The sequence below is a fragment of the Centruroides vittatus genome, unplaced genomic scaffold (assembly GCF_030686945.1).
Source record: "Centruroides vittatus isolate TY-2023 unplaced genomic scaffold, ASM3068694v2 contig_1342, whole genome shotgun sequence".
In the NCBI taxonomy this organism is placed as follows: Eukaryota; Metazoa; Arthropoda; class Arachnida; order Scorpiones; family Buthidae; genus Centruroides; species Centruroides vittatus.
The window spans coordinates 25,134-41,049 of record NW_027120854.1 but is presented as its reverse complement, the minus strand read 5'-3'; the positions used below and the strand labels follow the sequence as shown (position 1 = coordinate 41,049).

The 15,916-nt window shown below is 30.1% G+C and overlaps 1 protein-coding gene across 1 annotated transcript in view; it reads right to left on the bottom strand.

Annotated features, from left to right (window-relative positions):
- Nucleotides 1-15,916, bottom strand: part of LOC136990813 (4'-phosphopantetheine phosphatase) — a 32,233-nt gene that overhangs the window by 14,750 nt on the left and 1,567 nt on the right. Inside the window, exons 2-6 of the mRNA XM_067289240.1 lie at nucleotides 5,025-5,101; nucleotides 1,692-1,906; nucleotides 1,424-1,607; nucleotides 1,143-1,235; nucleotides 607-778 (exon numbers count right to left, since the gene is read on the bottom strand). Coding sequence (XP_067145341.1) covers nucleotides 607-778; nucleotides 1,143-1,235; nucleotides 1,424-1,607; nucleotides 1,692-1,906; nucleotides 5,025-5,101 — 741 coding nt within the window. The remainder of the gene's footprint in view (nucleotides 1-606; nucleotides 779-1,142; nucleotides 1,236-1,423; nucleotides 1,608-1,691; nucleotides 1,907-5,024; nucleotides 5,102-15,916) is intronic.

Genomic DNA, 15,916 nt, shown 5'->3' with positions numbered 1-15,916 from the left:
TTTGCCATTGCTAACTGACCTCATCAGTGGATACATTCATTTGCTGGCTGTTGTTTCTCTTATACTAGATAATATCTTCCCAGCATGCATCTACATTCAAACCCGTATTGGGAAGGAAATTGGAAAAAAAGTTAAAAGAACACGAGGCTGCTATTCGGTTAAAAAGACAATAATCACCATGGTACCTACATTGTAATACAAATAATGTTAAAATATTATACAAAACAAAAAACTGTTTAAAAAGAAGAATTATAGAACATTTCTGTATTAAAAATTATGCAAATGTAATAAATTTAAATACGGGTATGAATGTAGATGCATGCTGAAAACATATTATTCAGTATAAGGGAAACAACAGCCAGCAAATGAATGTATCCACTGATGAGGCCAGTTAGCAATGGCAAAATGCATTTGGATTTATTGGATTTTTTGAAAATGGATTTGTTAAAAAAAGCAAAAATAAAAGTTTAGTATTCGTTTGTTATTTCGTTTGTCTGCCTGAATAGATTGCTCGAAGTCGGATATAAGAAATAAATATTTACTTGTTTCGTACTCTAGAAATATTTTATTTTAGAATTTACAATTTTAACAAATTTTACAATGTACCTGGATTTAACTTTTTATTTTTGCAAAAATGAATTGCTTTTCCAAAACTGCACGCTAGGAGATCTCCCGGCAGGTCCATTCCAGGATAATCGCCTCCGTATATGTCTTTAATGAGCATGTCGACATTACGGTGATCTCCTTTCTCCGCCAACTCCAGAAGGTCGTCAAAAGTCTAAGAAAATTCTATCTGTTATATATTTATTTAAATCGTTTTAGCAATATCTACAATCTGTTTTTAAAAGATTATTCAAAAATGCAAGTTATCTTTAATAAAAGTGGGTGAATTTCAGAAATAAAGTTCTGGAATAAAACAATTTAGTTTTATCTCTGCCTGAATCTAACTAAATTAGCTTTTGAAGCAATAATTTAGTTAACAATGGTCAAATTCTTGCCCAAAATCAATGATTAGATAGTATATAAGTGATCTAAGATAAAGCTTAATCCAGAAATCATTTTTTGACATTTATATTTATGAAAGTGAGCCAATTAGAAATATTCAGATAAGTAATTAACTTACAGAAATTCTCATACATTACCTTAGCTTTAGTAAGAAGCGATCCCAGACCCCAAAATGTTCCACCTCCCATGGCAGATCCACCTATACGTTCGTACTTAGATTCTGACTCTACCTTTAAGTATTAATTTTCACTTAAAATTTGGAAAATATTTACATAACTTTGAATGTATCAATTATATTTTATCATTAAAATTCATTATAAAAGTTTGTTAATTATAAAGTTAAAAAAAATTATGTAGACATTTGCATCCTTACTTTCTACAGATCTGTTTTTACAAATTATTCCTACTACAAACTTACTTTCATTATGCTAACTCCAGATCCAATATTTACTAACAGATAGGGAAAAACATTGGGATCAATATTATGAAACTTATATTCTGCCTTTCGATGACGATGATATTCAAATACTTCATCCTGGATGTTTCTCAACAGAAAGTTACATCCTTTGATCAAACACTCCATTTCATCTTCCTTATCTACACTAAAAATCATCAACAAAATACACAAATTTTACAAATATTGAAACACAACATTTCACATTAGTTAAAATTAATCAAAGACTTACGTCAGACCCAACGTGCTAGTCAGCAGATTTGTATATTTGTAAGATCCTCCTCCTGTCGCTTTTATAGTTTTTCCCTTCATGAAATCGCGAGAGCCAACTAAATTCTTTTTTATAAATCTCAAACAGGTTTCAATATGCTTGGTTTCGAATTTGATAAAATGAATTTTTGCACCTTCCACGTCCGTCTCCACAATCTGACGAAACTCGCCATTCTTCTGAAATGTAAAATTAAAGTTTTAAGAATGCTGTACTTAAAATTAAAAGATAGTTAAGGTAAATGCTTTCAAATTATGCAAAACTTTGGCATATCAGATTAAACTGTTTTCTTAACATACACCCACAATATATCTAAATATCAGAGGAAATTTATATTTTTATACGTTGAAGTTGCTGAGTAATTTCAATCAAAACACGTCAACGTTACTGCCATGCTAACATGTCCTACTATGTACAAAATACCAAATACTGTATACATGTAAGTAAGTAATAGCTAAAGTATAATTAAATATAAGCCAATTGCTGACCAACTGAGCTATAATCTACAAATTTGTAAATTAATCATCAGAATTAAGCAGCACTACTGTACTATCTTTCAGCAAAAGTCATTGTCACTAGGTTCACCAGAGGGATAGTAAATGACCCCATCAATACAAGTGACCCGTATGACTGATGAATTAAATGCACATTTAAAAATAACAATCTACACATGTATTGTTAATGCACTCACATACAATGTACAAATTGTATAGTTATGCTCCCATCTGGGTGATTTTTTCAGATATTCTAAATTAATCTATCATTCAATTAAATTATTTCTGATTACTAAATTCATTATAAGATGACAGCATCATCTACCATCAATTTCCAGTAATTAGTTTAGTATTTAGCACACATTTATAAAAATTGTTACATTAATATTTTTGTGAACAAATAACACAGTTATACGACTAAAACTCACTTTTCCTCTTATAATTTAGTTTATTGTTGCAACATTTTTTTTTCAACATTTGTAATTAGTAATATAGATGTATACAGGGTGACATCATGTGTAAAAAATTAAGAATTTCGGTAAAGATTTGTGAGAAATTAGAATAAGTGTTGCAATTTATATGAAATAAAATGATCTTTCTCTCCTTATTGAAATTACAAGACAAGTTTCTGATTCATTGGAATTACCCATTACATACAATGCTAAACATGCAATTTTAATTTCCAAACTACATGTTGAAATACCATTTTATTTTACAACTGAATAATTATACATTAATATTATGAAAAAAACAGATTTACAAACATTTTCAAGTTATTTTTGTTTATAGATTTATGGCTAAATGAGAAATATGCCACACCACTAATACTTTACTCCATTGAAAATATACACAATCTACTGTAGTAGTCAAGGTTAACCAGTTCTAGAGCAAAATTTCATCGTTCAAACAATATAAAAATATCCACAGGAAGTATGAATCATCTGTATAATTAATACTTTTAATATAATGTGATTTATGAGGAAAAAAGCTCAATGTTTTGGTAGAGTGGATATTTTTCTTGTAATTTTTCATCTGAGAACAAATACGAAATTTTTCAATTGATGCTTAGGATCAAACATTACTAACAATCATTTCTACAAGTAATTTCTAATTAATATGGATTCTAATTACAGAATTACTTAAAATTAACATAGTTCTGGAAGCAAAGATCAAATAGAGATTCAGGTAATGTAATTGACAATACATCTGCATAGTAGACAGGAGTCACATAAGATCAGGTTAAGGTCTGTCCTGCATATTTTCCTCTCTGTAGTAAGACAGGATTATTCTTATTATTTGGTGGATCACTTCTCTTCAATTGAGGCCACAGTCCACACAAAGAATGTCCTGAGATGTGGTAGGTCACAGTATTTGTAAAATCTTTCAATCAATCATAAAGCCTCAGAACTATCATTGATCTGGTCATCCCAATTTGGAACTGCAGATTCCTACCTATCTACATTCCATTATTCCTTTAGGTAATTGCCATGTCCAGTCTGGGACAATGAACAATGGTAGTTGACTGGTAGTAACAACAATGTAGAAAGGCAACAGGAGTTGCAGAATCAAGTTCTATTCTGGCCATGTCAATCTTTCTTCCAGAATATTCTAACTTATTCAATTTATTTTTTGATAATATTTAACTGTTGCTACATGACCTATGTCTAATGTCTAGTATATATTTTGATTTTTGATGTTATGAATATACAGGATTATAATTAAAATTGTCCTAATAAAAAGACTGTAGCACCAACCAATAATAAGCCAACTAACATCAAAGTGTGTACACTATTCAAAGGATTCTATCCATTATCCATTATAGAGTAAATAGTGCTGCAAGCAATGTTGCAAACACTGGCAGACTTAAAAGAAAATATTGCATTACATGTGCAAAACATCATGGGAAACAGTTGCAGTCAGATGTTGAACATACTGCATATTGTCTTCAAATTTTACACCTAAACAATTTGGAACATATTGAACATTTCCTACATAGCTAAGAAATCTGTACAGCATTTACCAGTATGTTCCCATATGGATGAATAGATACTTTTTTATCGTTTGTTTCGCAGCACCCTTTACCCAACAATGGACAATTCAAAAATCCTTTCCCATGTTCTTTGAATAATGTATACACAAATTTTGGTGTCAACTGGGTTATTGGTGGTGCTAGAGTACTCTGAATAAGACAAGTTTATGATCATCTAGTAGTTAATAATAGCAAGCTGCTCCTCTAAGACAAGTGTTAGATTATACAGAGGATTTTCTATCCTGTATAGTCTAACTCTTGCCTTTTTTCTACAATGATCTTTGATCTCATTTTATAAGAGCAAATATACTATTACTTAAGCACCCAAAGTTATAATTACAACTTTAAACTGCTAAATTGAATTGATTTAACTGCTGTTACGTCTCAATATGATCACAGTTATATCACAATTACAATACATAGTGTTCAACACTTAATACAAAACCCTGAAAATGAACCAAGGAAGCTTGAATAAAAATACTAGGGAACTAATAAAAACTGATTTTGTGTTCTAAAAGGCTTCACAATTACAATGCTGTGTTAAAGATTAAAGCATGTTGACCCATAAAAAATTCATTGTTATGAATATAGTGTTATAAAATTTATGTTATTGTAAAATTTAAATGTGCTGAATTGTTTCATTCAACATTCAAGTTTTTGTTTTATATTCACAAATTGATACAAACACATTCAATAATAAAAGGATCATTAATAAATTATGAGTGTATGAACTTGTTGCTAGTATAAGCATATAAATAATTTCTAGGAACTCACCTTTCCACTATCATCTTCATAAAGTGCTTGCTTATAGGAGACCGTAGAATAATAAGCAATTTTGGTCAGAGAACCACCTAAAAAATTAAATTTATAACTAAATAAAATACAAGAATGTACACAAATTTATTCTAACATCACATTCAATTTATAATTTTCTTAAAAAAAAATTTGAAAAGAAGTCATAATGCAATAACAAACTAAATTATGAACAGAAATAGATTAACATAAACAGCTGAAAGCAGTAAAAAATTGAATTTATTCTATACATATGACAAATTCTAAGCTATGTAACAGAAAAATGTATTTGCCAAAGATTTACAGTTGTTTTATTATATATCTAACCTGTCCAGTTGGAGTTACATTTAATCACATCTGCAAACTTCAATTACTCATAACTTGCAAAATATACTTATGTACTGAATATTTTGTAAACAAAAACAAAATTTCTTTAAATTGGTAACCATAACAAGCCTGAAAAACTTGTAGAGTAAGCTAAATTAGTGTTTCTCGGTCAAATTAATAGATAGTCGTGACCTTAGCATCTAGAAAAGGCCACCGAATTAGATTTGAGAAATGTTAAATTAAATAAATAAAATTTGTTTATTTGTCACATTATACAGAATACCAAAAACTACAACTAAAAATGTTCTATATGTCAGTCAGAGATGTATTGTAGTTTATTGTCAGGACTGATAATTCAAGATAATAAACTAGTAATAATAATAATTTGTCAAAATACACATATATATCAAAAATGCCATTAATTTCTGTCCGTTTTCCTCTAATGGATCCTTCAAACAACCTTGCCATTTCTCCAGTTTCCACACATTTGTACGAAATTGCAGATTTATTTGAAAGATTTAGCATTCTAGATTGTAACTATATCAATTTTAATCAGTAAATAATCAAAGTTAAATAACCCGATTTCATTCTGTTGATGTTTCTAACTCGAATGTTTGGCATTTCAAAATACCGCCTTCAGGATAAATGTGATAAAATACTTTTCATGTATTTATCCTAAAGGTTATTATCATTTATTTATCATCTTTTTAAGTTAAGTTTTTCAAGGATAACTCTCAAAAACTTTAAACGTAATCATTTATCAATGGAATTATAAACTAGTCAGTAGCGTTTCTATTATATTGAGCTAACAAACCGGTTGCATCTCGAGTAATAGCTCGAAACTCACCTTGACTGCTAATCCGCATAAATCAGGATGATTTATTTCACAAATTAACATATTTTTAAGTTTTTATTTGTAAGATTACACAAGTAAATTACAATGCCACATACAGCCTTAAAGGGCAATTAAATGCAATCAATTATAAATAACTTCAGTAACTGTATTGGATATATTACAGCTTAGAGTTTCTGTGAAAGAACTTAACATTGCTGGTTAAAAGGTTAATTTTCCCTCAAATTTAACATTAATTGCAAACTATTGCAGTTATTATTAATTACAATTAATTGTTATTTGTTCTAACCAATAACTTATCTTGATTGACTCACACAGTTAAACTAACATTTAAAGTTTATTTAGCACTCTGCCTAACTTTTTTTTACATTTACAAGTTTCTTGTCCTAATTGTGTTGACTTGGCAGCAGAAATGTTAATAGCATTGTTGTTATCGGATACATTGTGGACGTAAAGCCAATTTTAGGTGCAAATGCTTATCTTGTTTACATTCTATAATGTCTGTGTATGATAAAATTATTCTGAGGAAAGCTGAGAAATTAAATTTATCAAATATTGATAATTTTCTGATCAAATTGTAGCATATAATAGAACACAATGGGGCCTGGCACATGCAGGACAGACTGTTCAGGTAAAATTTCCAAGGTCTTCAACTTGGACTTATCTCCTTTCCCAATATGTTAAAGATGTACATAAGAAAACAAATGCAGTTATACACAATACTGTGTTATGAAGGATTGCATTAACAAGGATGTCAAAATGAGACAAGTCATGAAGTCATCACAAATCACTTTGATTTGCCTCCTTTACAGAATACTGGTTTGAAAGAAGAGAAAGACAATGAAGTGTTCAAACATTTGATAAAATTTGTCATTGTTGTTATCTTTTAATTCATGAATTAAGCTCTTCAAACAATAAAGAAATATAAAGAAAAACAAAGCGTAAAATTGTAAAATTATCTAAATTCAAAGCAGATTGTAAACAAAAACAAACCTACACATTATCGGGTGAATGACACTTTACCCAAAACAACAATTAACTCTCTTCCCTTCAATCTAGAAATATCCAGGATGATAATGAATTCTAAATATAACTTCTAGACAAATTGGGAACTAATTTAGCAGTTGTTTTTGCCAAAAGTGCAAAAAAAAATTCAATCCCACATATTCATATAAAGAAAAAGCAGAAATTAAAATATAAGTAAAACCTCTATCCAATAAGTTAGATGCAGTCAATTGTTAAACTTTTCATTTTATTTAAAGGAAATAATTGTATAATGCAAATATACTTAACATTAAATAAAAAATTTGGCACACAATAACCAACTCTTTTTCACTAAAAAGCAAACAATATATTAAATTACTAGAGGCCATCTCCGACCACATTTGGTGGTAATTTACAACTATTCTTTATAAATGATGCTATTTCCTACAAGTAGAATACGTGATTAAATAACTAAATAATATCAGAAAGTTAATAAATAATGAGAAATAATGTCAAGTAAATAAGTAGCCTAAATGTTTAAAAAAACACAGTTGATGCTACAATCATTTGTTTATACTGAGACACCGTATGAGAATCTCCAGGATTAAACTTGGACGCATTGTAGAACTAACTATTGTACTGCTTGTAAGAGTGAGTTTTTCTGATAATATACTTGATATCCCCTTTGACTTCACTGTTTCATTTTTCTACCAGAAGTTTGCTTCTAATCAAAACATTTTCTGTAAGTAAATCAATGATGATATATATACAGTATATACAATACACTTGTTAACTTGACATCTCTGTTATCTGGTATATCTATAGTGTGTGTGTCTACACACTTCCATTTCTGGAAAATGTTAGTCACATCACACAAACAGTTTTCTCGTTTATTCGGTTTTTGTTTCTATGTACAGTATTTCGTACACTGAAGGGAAATGGGTCATATCATTTGTTACCATTAAGCAGGTTTCGGGTGTATATGCACTAACTTTTGTTGTACACACTAGCATCTGTGTGTGCAACAAAAGGCCGGATTAGTATAATAATCCAACAATTGCCTAAATATTTGGGCTATAATATGGCTATAATCAAATAATTAATTATTTGATTATAGCCATATTATAACCCAAATATTTAGGCACTTGTCAGATTATTATATTAACTCATTGAGCTTTGAGATGTGTATTGTAGGCCAGATTAGTAAGAGTCTACTATATACAAATGCTTTGATGACTTATTGACTATAATATAAATATAAAATTGACACATTGGTAGCTATATTAATTCAGAAAAATGTTTTAGAGCAAGAATAGACATTTTAGAATGTGTTAAGTTAAATCGTGTGCTAAAATATACTTTTTATCAAAATCAGGTAGCAAACCATATCAAAGCATTTAGTGCACATTAGAGGTAGCAAGAGAATTATATTTAATTACATATATTACTTCCCATTCAGTTTTAACGAGTTTTGAGGTCAAGTTGTGTTAGATCTCGACTGCTATCTTGATGATTCATTTGCATAATTTCAAAAGATTTATTTTCTATAATACATGGAATTGCATCTCACTAAATATGTTAGACATCTGTACAAATAGAAAATTACTTAGAAAATATTCAAATAAATGGATATTGGGAGACACGTAAGTGAAGCAAAATAAATTTTTGTATATGCAGTATGCAAATCAGAATGTATATATGTATAAAACATTTCAAACTGACACAGGAAACTTCAATTCTGCTGGTCAGTGTTTTACCGTCGAATTGTAAGTCATTGGTGCCGATTAAGAGTTTTTCTTTTGCTAGGTTATTTTGCCTAATTAGACTAATTAGATTAAGTGTTTTGAGATTGTGCAGTGTTGACATCGAAATACCAAGCATGATTTTGAATAATTGTAGTCTGTAGTTTTACTGATGACCAATTTTGTTATAATTTAAATTCACTAATTACAAGTTGAATTTTTGTAATAATTATTTTTATCGTGTAGTCAGAAAGTTCAGTACTAGCATTTCTAGCTTAATAAAGTTTGATTTTTAACAAACTCTGATGTAAGGTTTTCATTTTCTTAAGTTTGGACCTTGTAATCAGCATGCACATACTTGTTTTACAATAGCAATTCCCAAATCCCAGAAGTTGACAAGGCATTTTTGGAATTTGAAAATTAGTCTAGGGTGGATTGAAAACATTTCATTAAAAATTACTAGTTCAATGTATTATGTATATATGACAATTTAATATTTATGTAGGAGATCCATTCATTGGTACTTTACAAGAATGTACTATTTAGGAGTGCACTATATCCAGGTTGACTATTTCCAAAACTATTAAATTAATGCAATTATTTAACTCAACCATAAACTATTACAACAATTAAGAAATTGGTGCATTCCTCTTGTGTATCCATTGGTCAGGTACATATAGATAAACTCATTTTCTCAACACATTGGTTAGTTCATTTACATAAATTCTTTATGAAATATTTGATTTTTACTCTTGTAGATTTTATAATATAACTTATTGGCATCAGAATAAAATTAATAGTGTCATTAAAGGTAAGTAATGTAAAATTTTTCTGAACGCTCAAACTTTCATAGAAATTTTATTAATAAAATGCTCAATATGACTAAAAAGTGATTGCAATTCAAAATAAAAAGCTCAATAGTTTCAAAAAGTTAGACTCTAACAAGTTTATTGAACTAAATCTCTTACTGATTAGTGATCTTATCAAACAATACAAATGACCTAGTTCAACTTTAAAGCAGAAGATTATATTTTGTAAACACTTTATACCTTAAATAAACAGTGAACAATAATTTAAAATTGTTTTTTTAAACATTATATAAAACATTTGCTTTGTAAAAATAGGAATTTGTGTAATCAAGTCAGGATAATTACTTGAAAAAGTGGAAAAATAAATAGTAAAATGGAGAAATCTCATCTTATAAAAAATGACTATAGAGTTTTTTTTAATAGGCTAAGTTACAAAAAATATTATCATCATTATGAATTAATTATGAAAGTTAGTATTAATTTACCTTTAAAACTATAATGCTTTAATGACTACATAATTCTGATTTAAATCATTCATTTATAAATTCCTACCTCTTATTAACAATTTAGTAAATTTTTCATAAATAGTAATGAGTTTAAATTTAGAAATAGTTGATCTTAAAATAAAATTCAAATATTGCTATACGTGTTATACGTATATATATAGAGAGTGAAGGTAAAACAAAAGAGTGGAGGACATAATGTCTGATTTAAAAAAAAAGTTTTTCATTTTAATTTGTATGGTATGGAAAAACTACATGTGTTGAACTTCACGAGCTGATGCACTTAGATACAGATTGTCAAACTTATCAGGCTCCCACACATCAATCTCTCACTCCCAAATAAACAAGCAAACAAGATAAAAATCAAAATTTGTGTGTTCTCTCAGTTATGGAAACAGTTTACATTTCCATTGTGGTCTACTTTAAAATGTCAGATTGGGGCCAATATCTGCTCTGTGTTAATAGTGGTGAGACTCAGCTTGTCAGGAAAGCCATCAGACTGGGCCTCTACGCTTAGGCCCAGTGTAAAAAGTTGGCGCTAGGAGTGGCTGTTGGTTGTACATTCATATTATGGACAATAGTGAGTCCTAAATCGCTACAAGGAGCCAGTTGTCTCAAAAAGACTGTTGATTCTGAGCCATCTTATGATTTTAATGAGATATATTGGGGATTTGTTTTGAGTAGCCACCTGGCTCTCATATTTACTCAATCTATCATTTTATTTAACAAGCATTGGGTCAGCATTTGTTAGCCCCAAGTCAGGCATGTAATTTCAGTAGCAATGTGATAGTGACTGAATAAACATTTGTGGATGTGCAGTTGGTAACAGTACAAAGCAAGGATCTAACAACACACAGCCTCTATGATCACTTGCACTCAACGAGTTACTGGGAGTACCTTATCATTCAAGGCTGGATTAGCAACCTTCCAAATTATACCATTATACTGTTCCACTAGCCCATTTCTTTTAGATGTATGAAGATGATAAAGTAGTTGCCACACCTAAAAAGCCAAGGAAAGGTTAGAAAAAGCATTCCTCTAGCTCTAGTTGAAAAAAGAGGAGCCATAATCAGAATACACAAAGGCTGGTTCACCAAATACTGAAAATAACTCTGTTAAACATCAAACAACTGTGGCTAAGCTTGTGTCTGAATATGAAAGCAAGAGTATTAGTCAACAACTGTGAGGATATACCAATTTTGAGAGGCAGACAGTAGTGGCCCTTTAATTAAAATCTATGTTAAGACATTCAAAGGAATTACAGCCTTTATGAAGGTTTCCTTGATTTGAAGAAACAAACTATCTTCTCATAAATGGGGCATGGTAATGTACTATACCTCATCCAAAAAAAGAATATATTCTTGGTGTGATAACTTCAGGGTGACAGAGTGATTGGTGAATTCATATTTGTTGTCACTTGTAGCCCTACAAATTCTTGAGTGTGTGTCAGCCATATTTTCTTACTCAGGGTGACAGATATCAAAATTGTAAGGTACCAGCTCAAGGCACCATCTCATCTTATCACGCTTGATTTTGCTTGAGAGCCACTTGTTAATAATAAAGGAAAGCTTCCTGGTCAATAATTAGTTTAAAGGGTCTTCCTATAAAGTAGGTTTTCCATTTCCTCAATGATTCTATAATTGCAGCTGCTTCCTTCTCTATTGCAGTGTGCACTTTTTCATCTTTTGAAAAAGAATGAAAAAAATGCAACATACTAACCATCTTGACTCTGTTTGTAAAAACCACATCTGAGGAATCCATTTCCACTGTACAGAGAATGTCTAATTCTGTATCAAAGCTTTGTCTAGCTCAGGCTCAACAGAAATAAGTTACAGCCCACTAAAGTTTGAATTTTATCTGAAAACTAAAGTATCCATTTTTCATAGTGAGAAAAAAACCCAAAGCTTGTTTTAAGGAAGCTGCATTCTCTGGAACAGATTAGTCTAACAGTGGTTTAAGCCACACAGGCTTAAACCACTATTAGACTAATCTGTTCCAGAAAATTCAACTGGTCCACATGGGATGAAGATGGAGACATATTCACTCTTCTTCTTGTGTTTGTTCTGTGAGGTGTTCGTTATCTGAACATAAAAATCTTTTGCAAAAGTGTTCGTTATTTGATTTGTTCGTTAACCGATCACCCACTGTACTATAATCCAATGGTTTGTGGAGAAATTGGGCATTGATAAACTCAAGGTTATGAAAGAAATGCAAAAACTTTTTTCATTCACCAAGGTTTATTATTTGAATCTTAAACCAAACATGAAATGACTGTTATCAATAAATAATAATGTCAATAAATCAATAAATAATCAACAATAAATAATGTTGTGAATGTGATTGTTGTCATTTGTGGAAAAGAGCCAAGAATCCATAAACTTATTTCAAACAAGCAATAGCAAACTTCACACAAATTTTTTATAATTAAACAAGTGAATTTCATATTAATAAAGTAAAATGTGACTTTTATGATCATTATTCTATAGATGTTTGTATCCTTAAAATTATGATTGTAGGCGCGTAGGATTTAAAATTGTGAGTTTAGTGGTCCGTGAAGTCAGAAAGGTTGGTGGCTGCCACTATAAACAAGATTATAAACATTTTTAGATTTAAGTTGTTATTCATTTATATAAACATAAGGATATAAATCATTGTGTCAAATCTTATTATGCTGTTGACACATGACAAGTTTGACAGCATGCGACTGTCCTTCCAATGCTCATTGCACATAGTTTTTACTAGATAAATTATGTATATTTAATAAAATAATTATTTCTTTTACATAGTTTGTCTGTACCTTTATGGATTAAAGTGAACAAAAGTGTTTTTAGATCAGATATGTTGCCACTCTCCTGTTGTATCTTCACTACAATTTCTTTCATTTTAATATATTTGTATTTATTACTAGCACTGTCTATGCATTGGAAAAATAGTTTAGAATAGTACAGGGATGGTGAACCTTTTTGAGTCTGCATGCCATATAGTAAGTATGCTTATCTTTAAAATTGTTTGAGTGCTGAAGTTAGTTATATTGAGTGTTCTTTGAATAATGATATTCAAAGAAATGAAATGAATATGCTTTAATTAGAAAAAATGTAAAGTAGCTGATTGAAAAATGATGATCAGGTGATAAACCAAAAGAATCATTGAAAAAGACAGGTGATAAACTGAAATCTTACAATATGTTACGTGCCAAATGATTTCTTTGACATGCCATTTTGGGCACACGTGTCATAGATTCACCACCCCTGGACTAGGATCTAACCTTGACTTTTCTATTGCTTCTATAGATTGGATCCACTGGCTAAAGATATTGAAAACTTTCAGAAAATATCAGTGAAATGGATAAACTAAAAGTATTAATTAACTTTTTGTTGCATACTGTCTTTGAATACATATTAGAGTGCACCACATTTATTGATGCCATAGCCACTCATTCAGAACCAAAATGAAGTCTTTGCTTGGCATTACCTAGCCACAAGGAAATAAAAGGTGGGTTGGTCTATCTCTTAATATTTGAACTGTCTTAAGATACTGAGTAAAGAATGTAATTTTCAAATTGTAATTGCTGCCTAGCACAGAGTTACATATATATATATGATTCCTTTATCAATGGTCTCCAGTCTGTTAATATCAGATGGCACCTATTGGAAGATTCTTCACTAGCCATTGATGAGGCCTGTAAGCAGGACTTGCCTTACAGCTGGTCCAGCAGCAGGTTGAACAATACTTGCAATCTATAAGTAGCAATTATGCTATAGCCAGGACCATTACAAATCAGAAATCTATTTGAGGCAGAGTGAATATGTCTCTATCTTCATCTTGTGTGGACCAGTTGAATTTTCTGGAACAGATTAGTCTAATAGTGGTTTAAGCCTGTGTGGCTTAAACCACTGTTAGACTAATCTGTAATATTGATTTGTCTTCCTCGGCTATGACTGCTTTAATAGCGGCGTCAAGCTTATATCCTGATAATTCAGCAGTTTGTTTGGCTTTAATAATCAGGTTTATGAAGAAAAACTTCGTACTCGTTTGTATCCTTGCCCAATTTGCACAACCTGGCATTATGCAGTTACTGAAGCTATTGGGCATGGTTAAAAATTAAGACAGCATAAGCACAATTATTCCAGATATTACAGGTTCTGACAAGTAAAGAATTTTCAGAGTCCTGTCACAAATAGGCTACATATTGATTATTGACAATCTGTGACATACCATAACAAGGAAAAATTTAAAAAAACTAATAATTAGGTTTAAAATTAATAAATACAAATGTATTCTGACAGTTTATGAGTTAATTATACTTTCTATTTGCAAAATTTCCTCAACCTTAACACAAAAGAAAAAAGTGAAGAAATTTGCAAGATTTCCTGCAATGAAAAGAATTTCCCGTGTTAAAAAAACAGCCGGGATCCCGTTTGAGAAACCCTAGTATGTGCATAACACATTCTTAATATAGTTTCTTGCAAAATAGTTTAATGACTGACAATTTATTTCAAACTAATAAAATCTGAAAACTGAAGCTTCCATTATGATTTAATTGGAATTAACCTCCCATTGATTAAATGTTATTATTTATAATTTTCTTTACTTGTTGTTTATTGTTTAATGCATGTAGAGAAGTATAAATATAACATTTTTCAGTTGCCAATATCAAAATATTTCAAAAAATTAAGAGGATTAATTTTAATAGTTTATTTTTATCAAAAATTTTAGAGTAACATTCTTTTGCAGTCCATTAAATAAAGATTTTGCATATTTTATGAGATAATATACAAAACAAATTTTTATGCATTAACCTTTCTTTGTTAGAGAAATGTCACGTTAACTTACCAAAAATCTATACTGAGAAAAATCAATCATTTTTAAGAGACATATCCAACAAAATTCAGGAATCAGAAATTCATTGATGGAAGAGAATCAGTCAATATATTAATTACTGTATTTAATGAAATGTAAGACCACTTTTTTTTTTTACATGTTTCAGTTTCTCTGAAAATAAAGTTTATCTTAGATTTAACAGAGTCAGATTTAGTGTAGCATGTCATAGTTAGCAACATCTAGTGTGATATACTGGAAAATGCCTTTCTTGTAAGTAGCATCTGTCACCTAGCCATTCAGCCTGAATATGCACTTAAAAATAGGAAGGGATTAATTAAAAAGTATATCTATTCTAAGGATTATACCATTCAAGAACCCACATTTTTACAAGGCTGTAACTTATAAACATCTTAAAGATACCTTTAAGCAAATAGTGAAGGCCATGAAAATTACTTGCCTATAAATACAACCCTACTACCTATTGCATCAACTGTGATAAAGTATCTTTATCTAGTGTGTCTTATTTTCCTGTCATTAATTCTATTGCATCATTTTAATAATTTTATTAAATCAATATTCTTAATAGTAAATATTTAAGACATCAACTTAGCTCAATCTCGTTACTCTACTAAGGTAATGCGATAAGTACTCGGAAGAAAGTCCCACGAGTCGTGCGGCATTCCCTAGAAATATTGCATTTCCGAGGCTTCGAACGGCACAAAAGAAAATTACACATAAAACGATGCAAGCATCAAATCCAGTATTGATAAAGAAAGTCTAACACAAAGCAAATAGGTTTTTGACTTTGATACTACAGATGTTGATATATAACTTA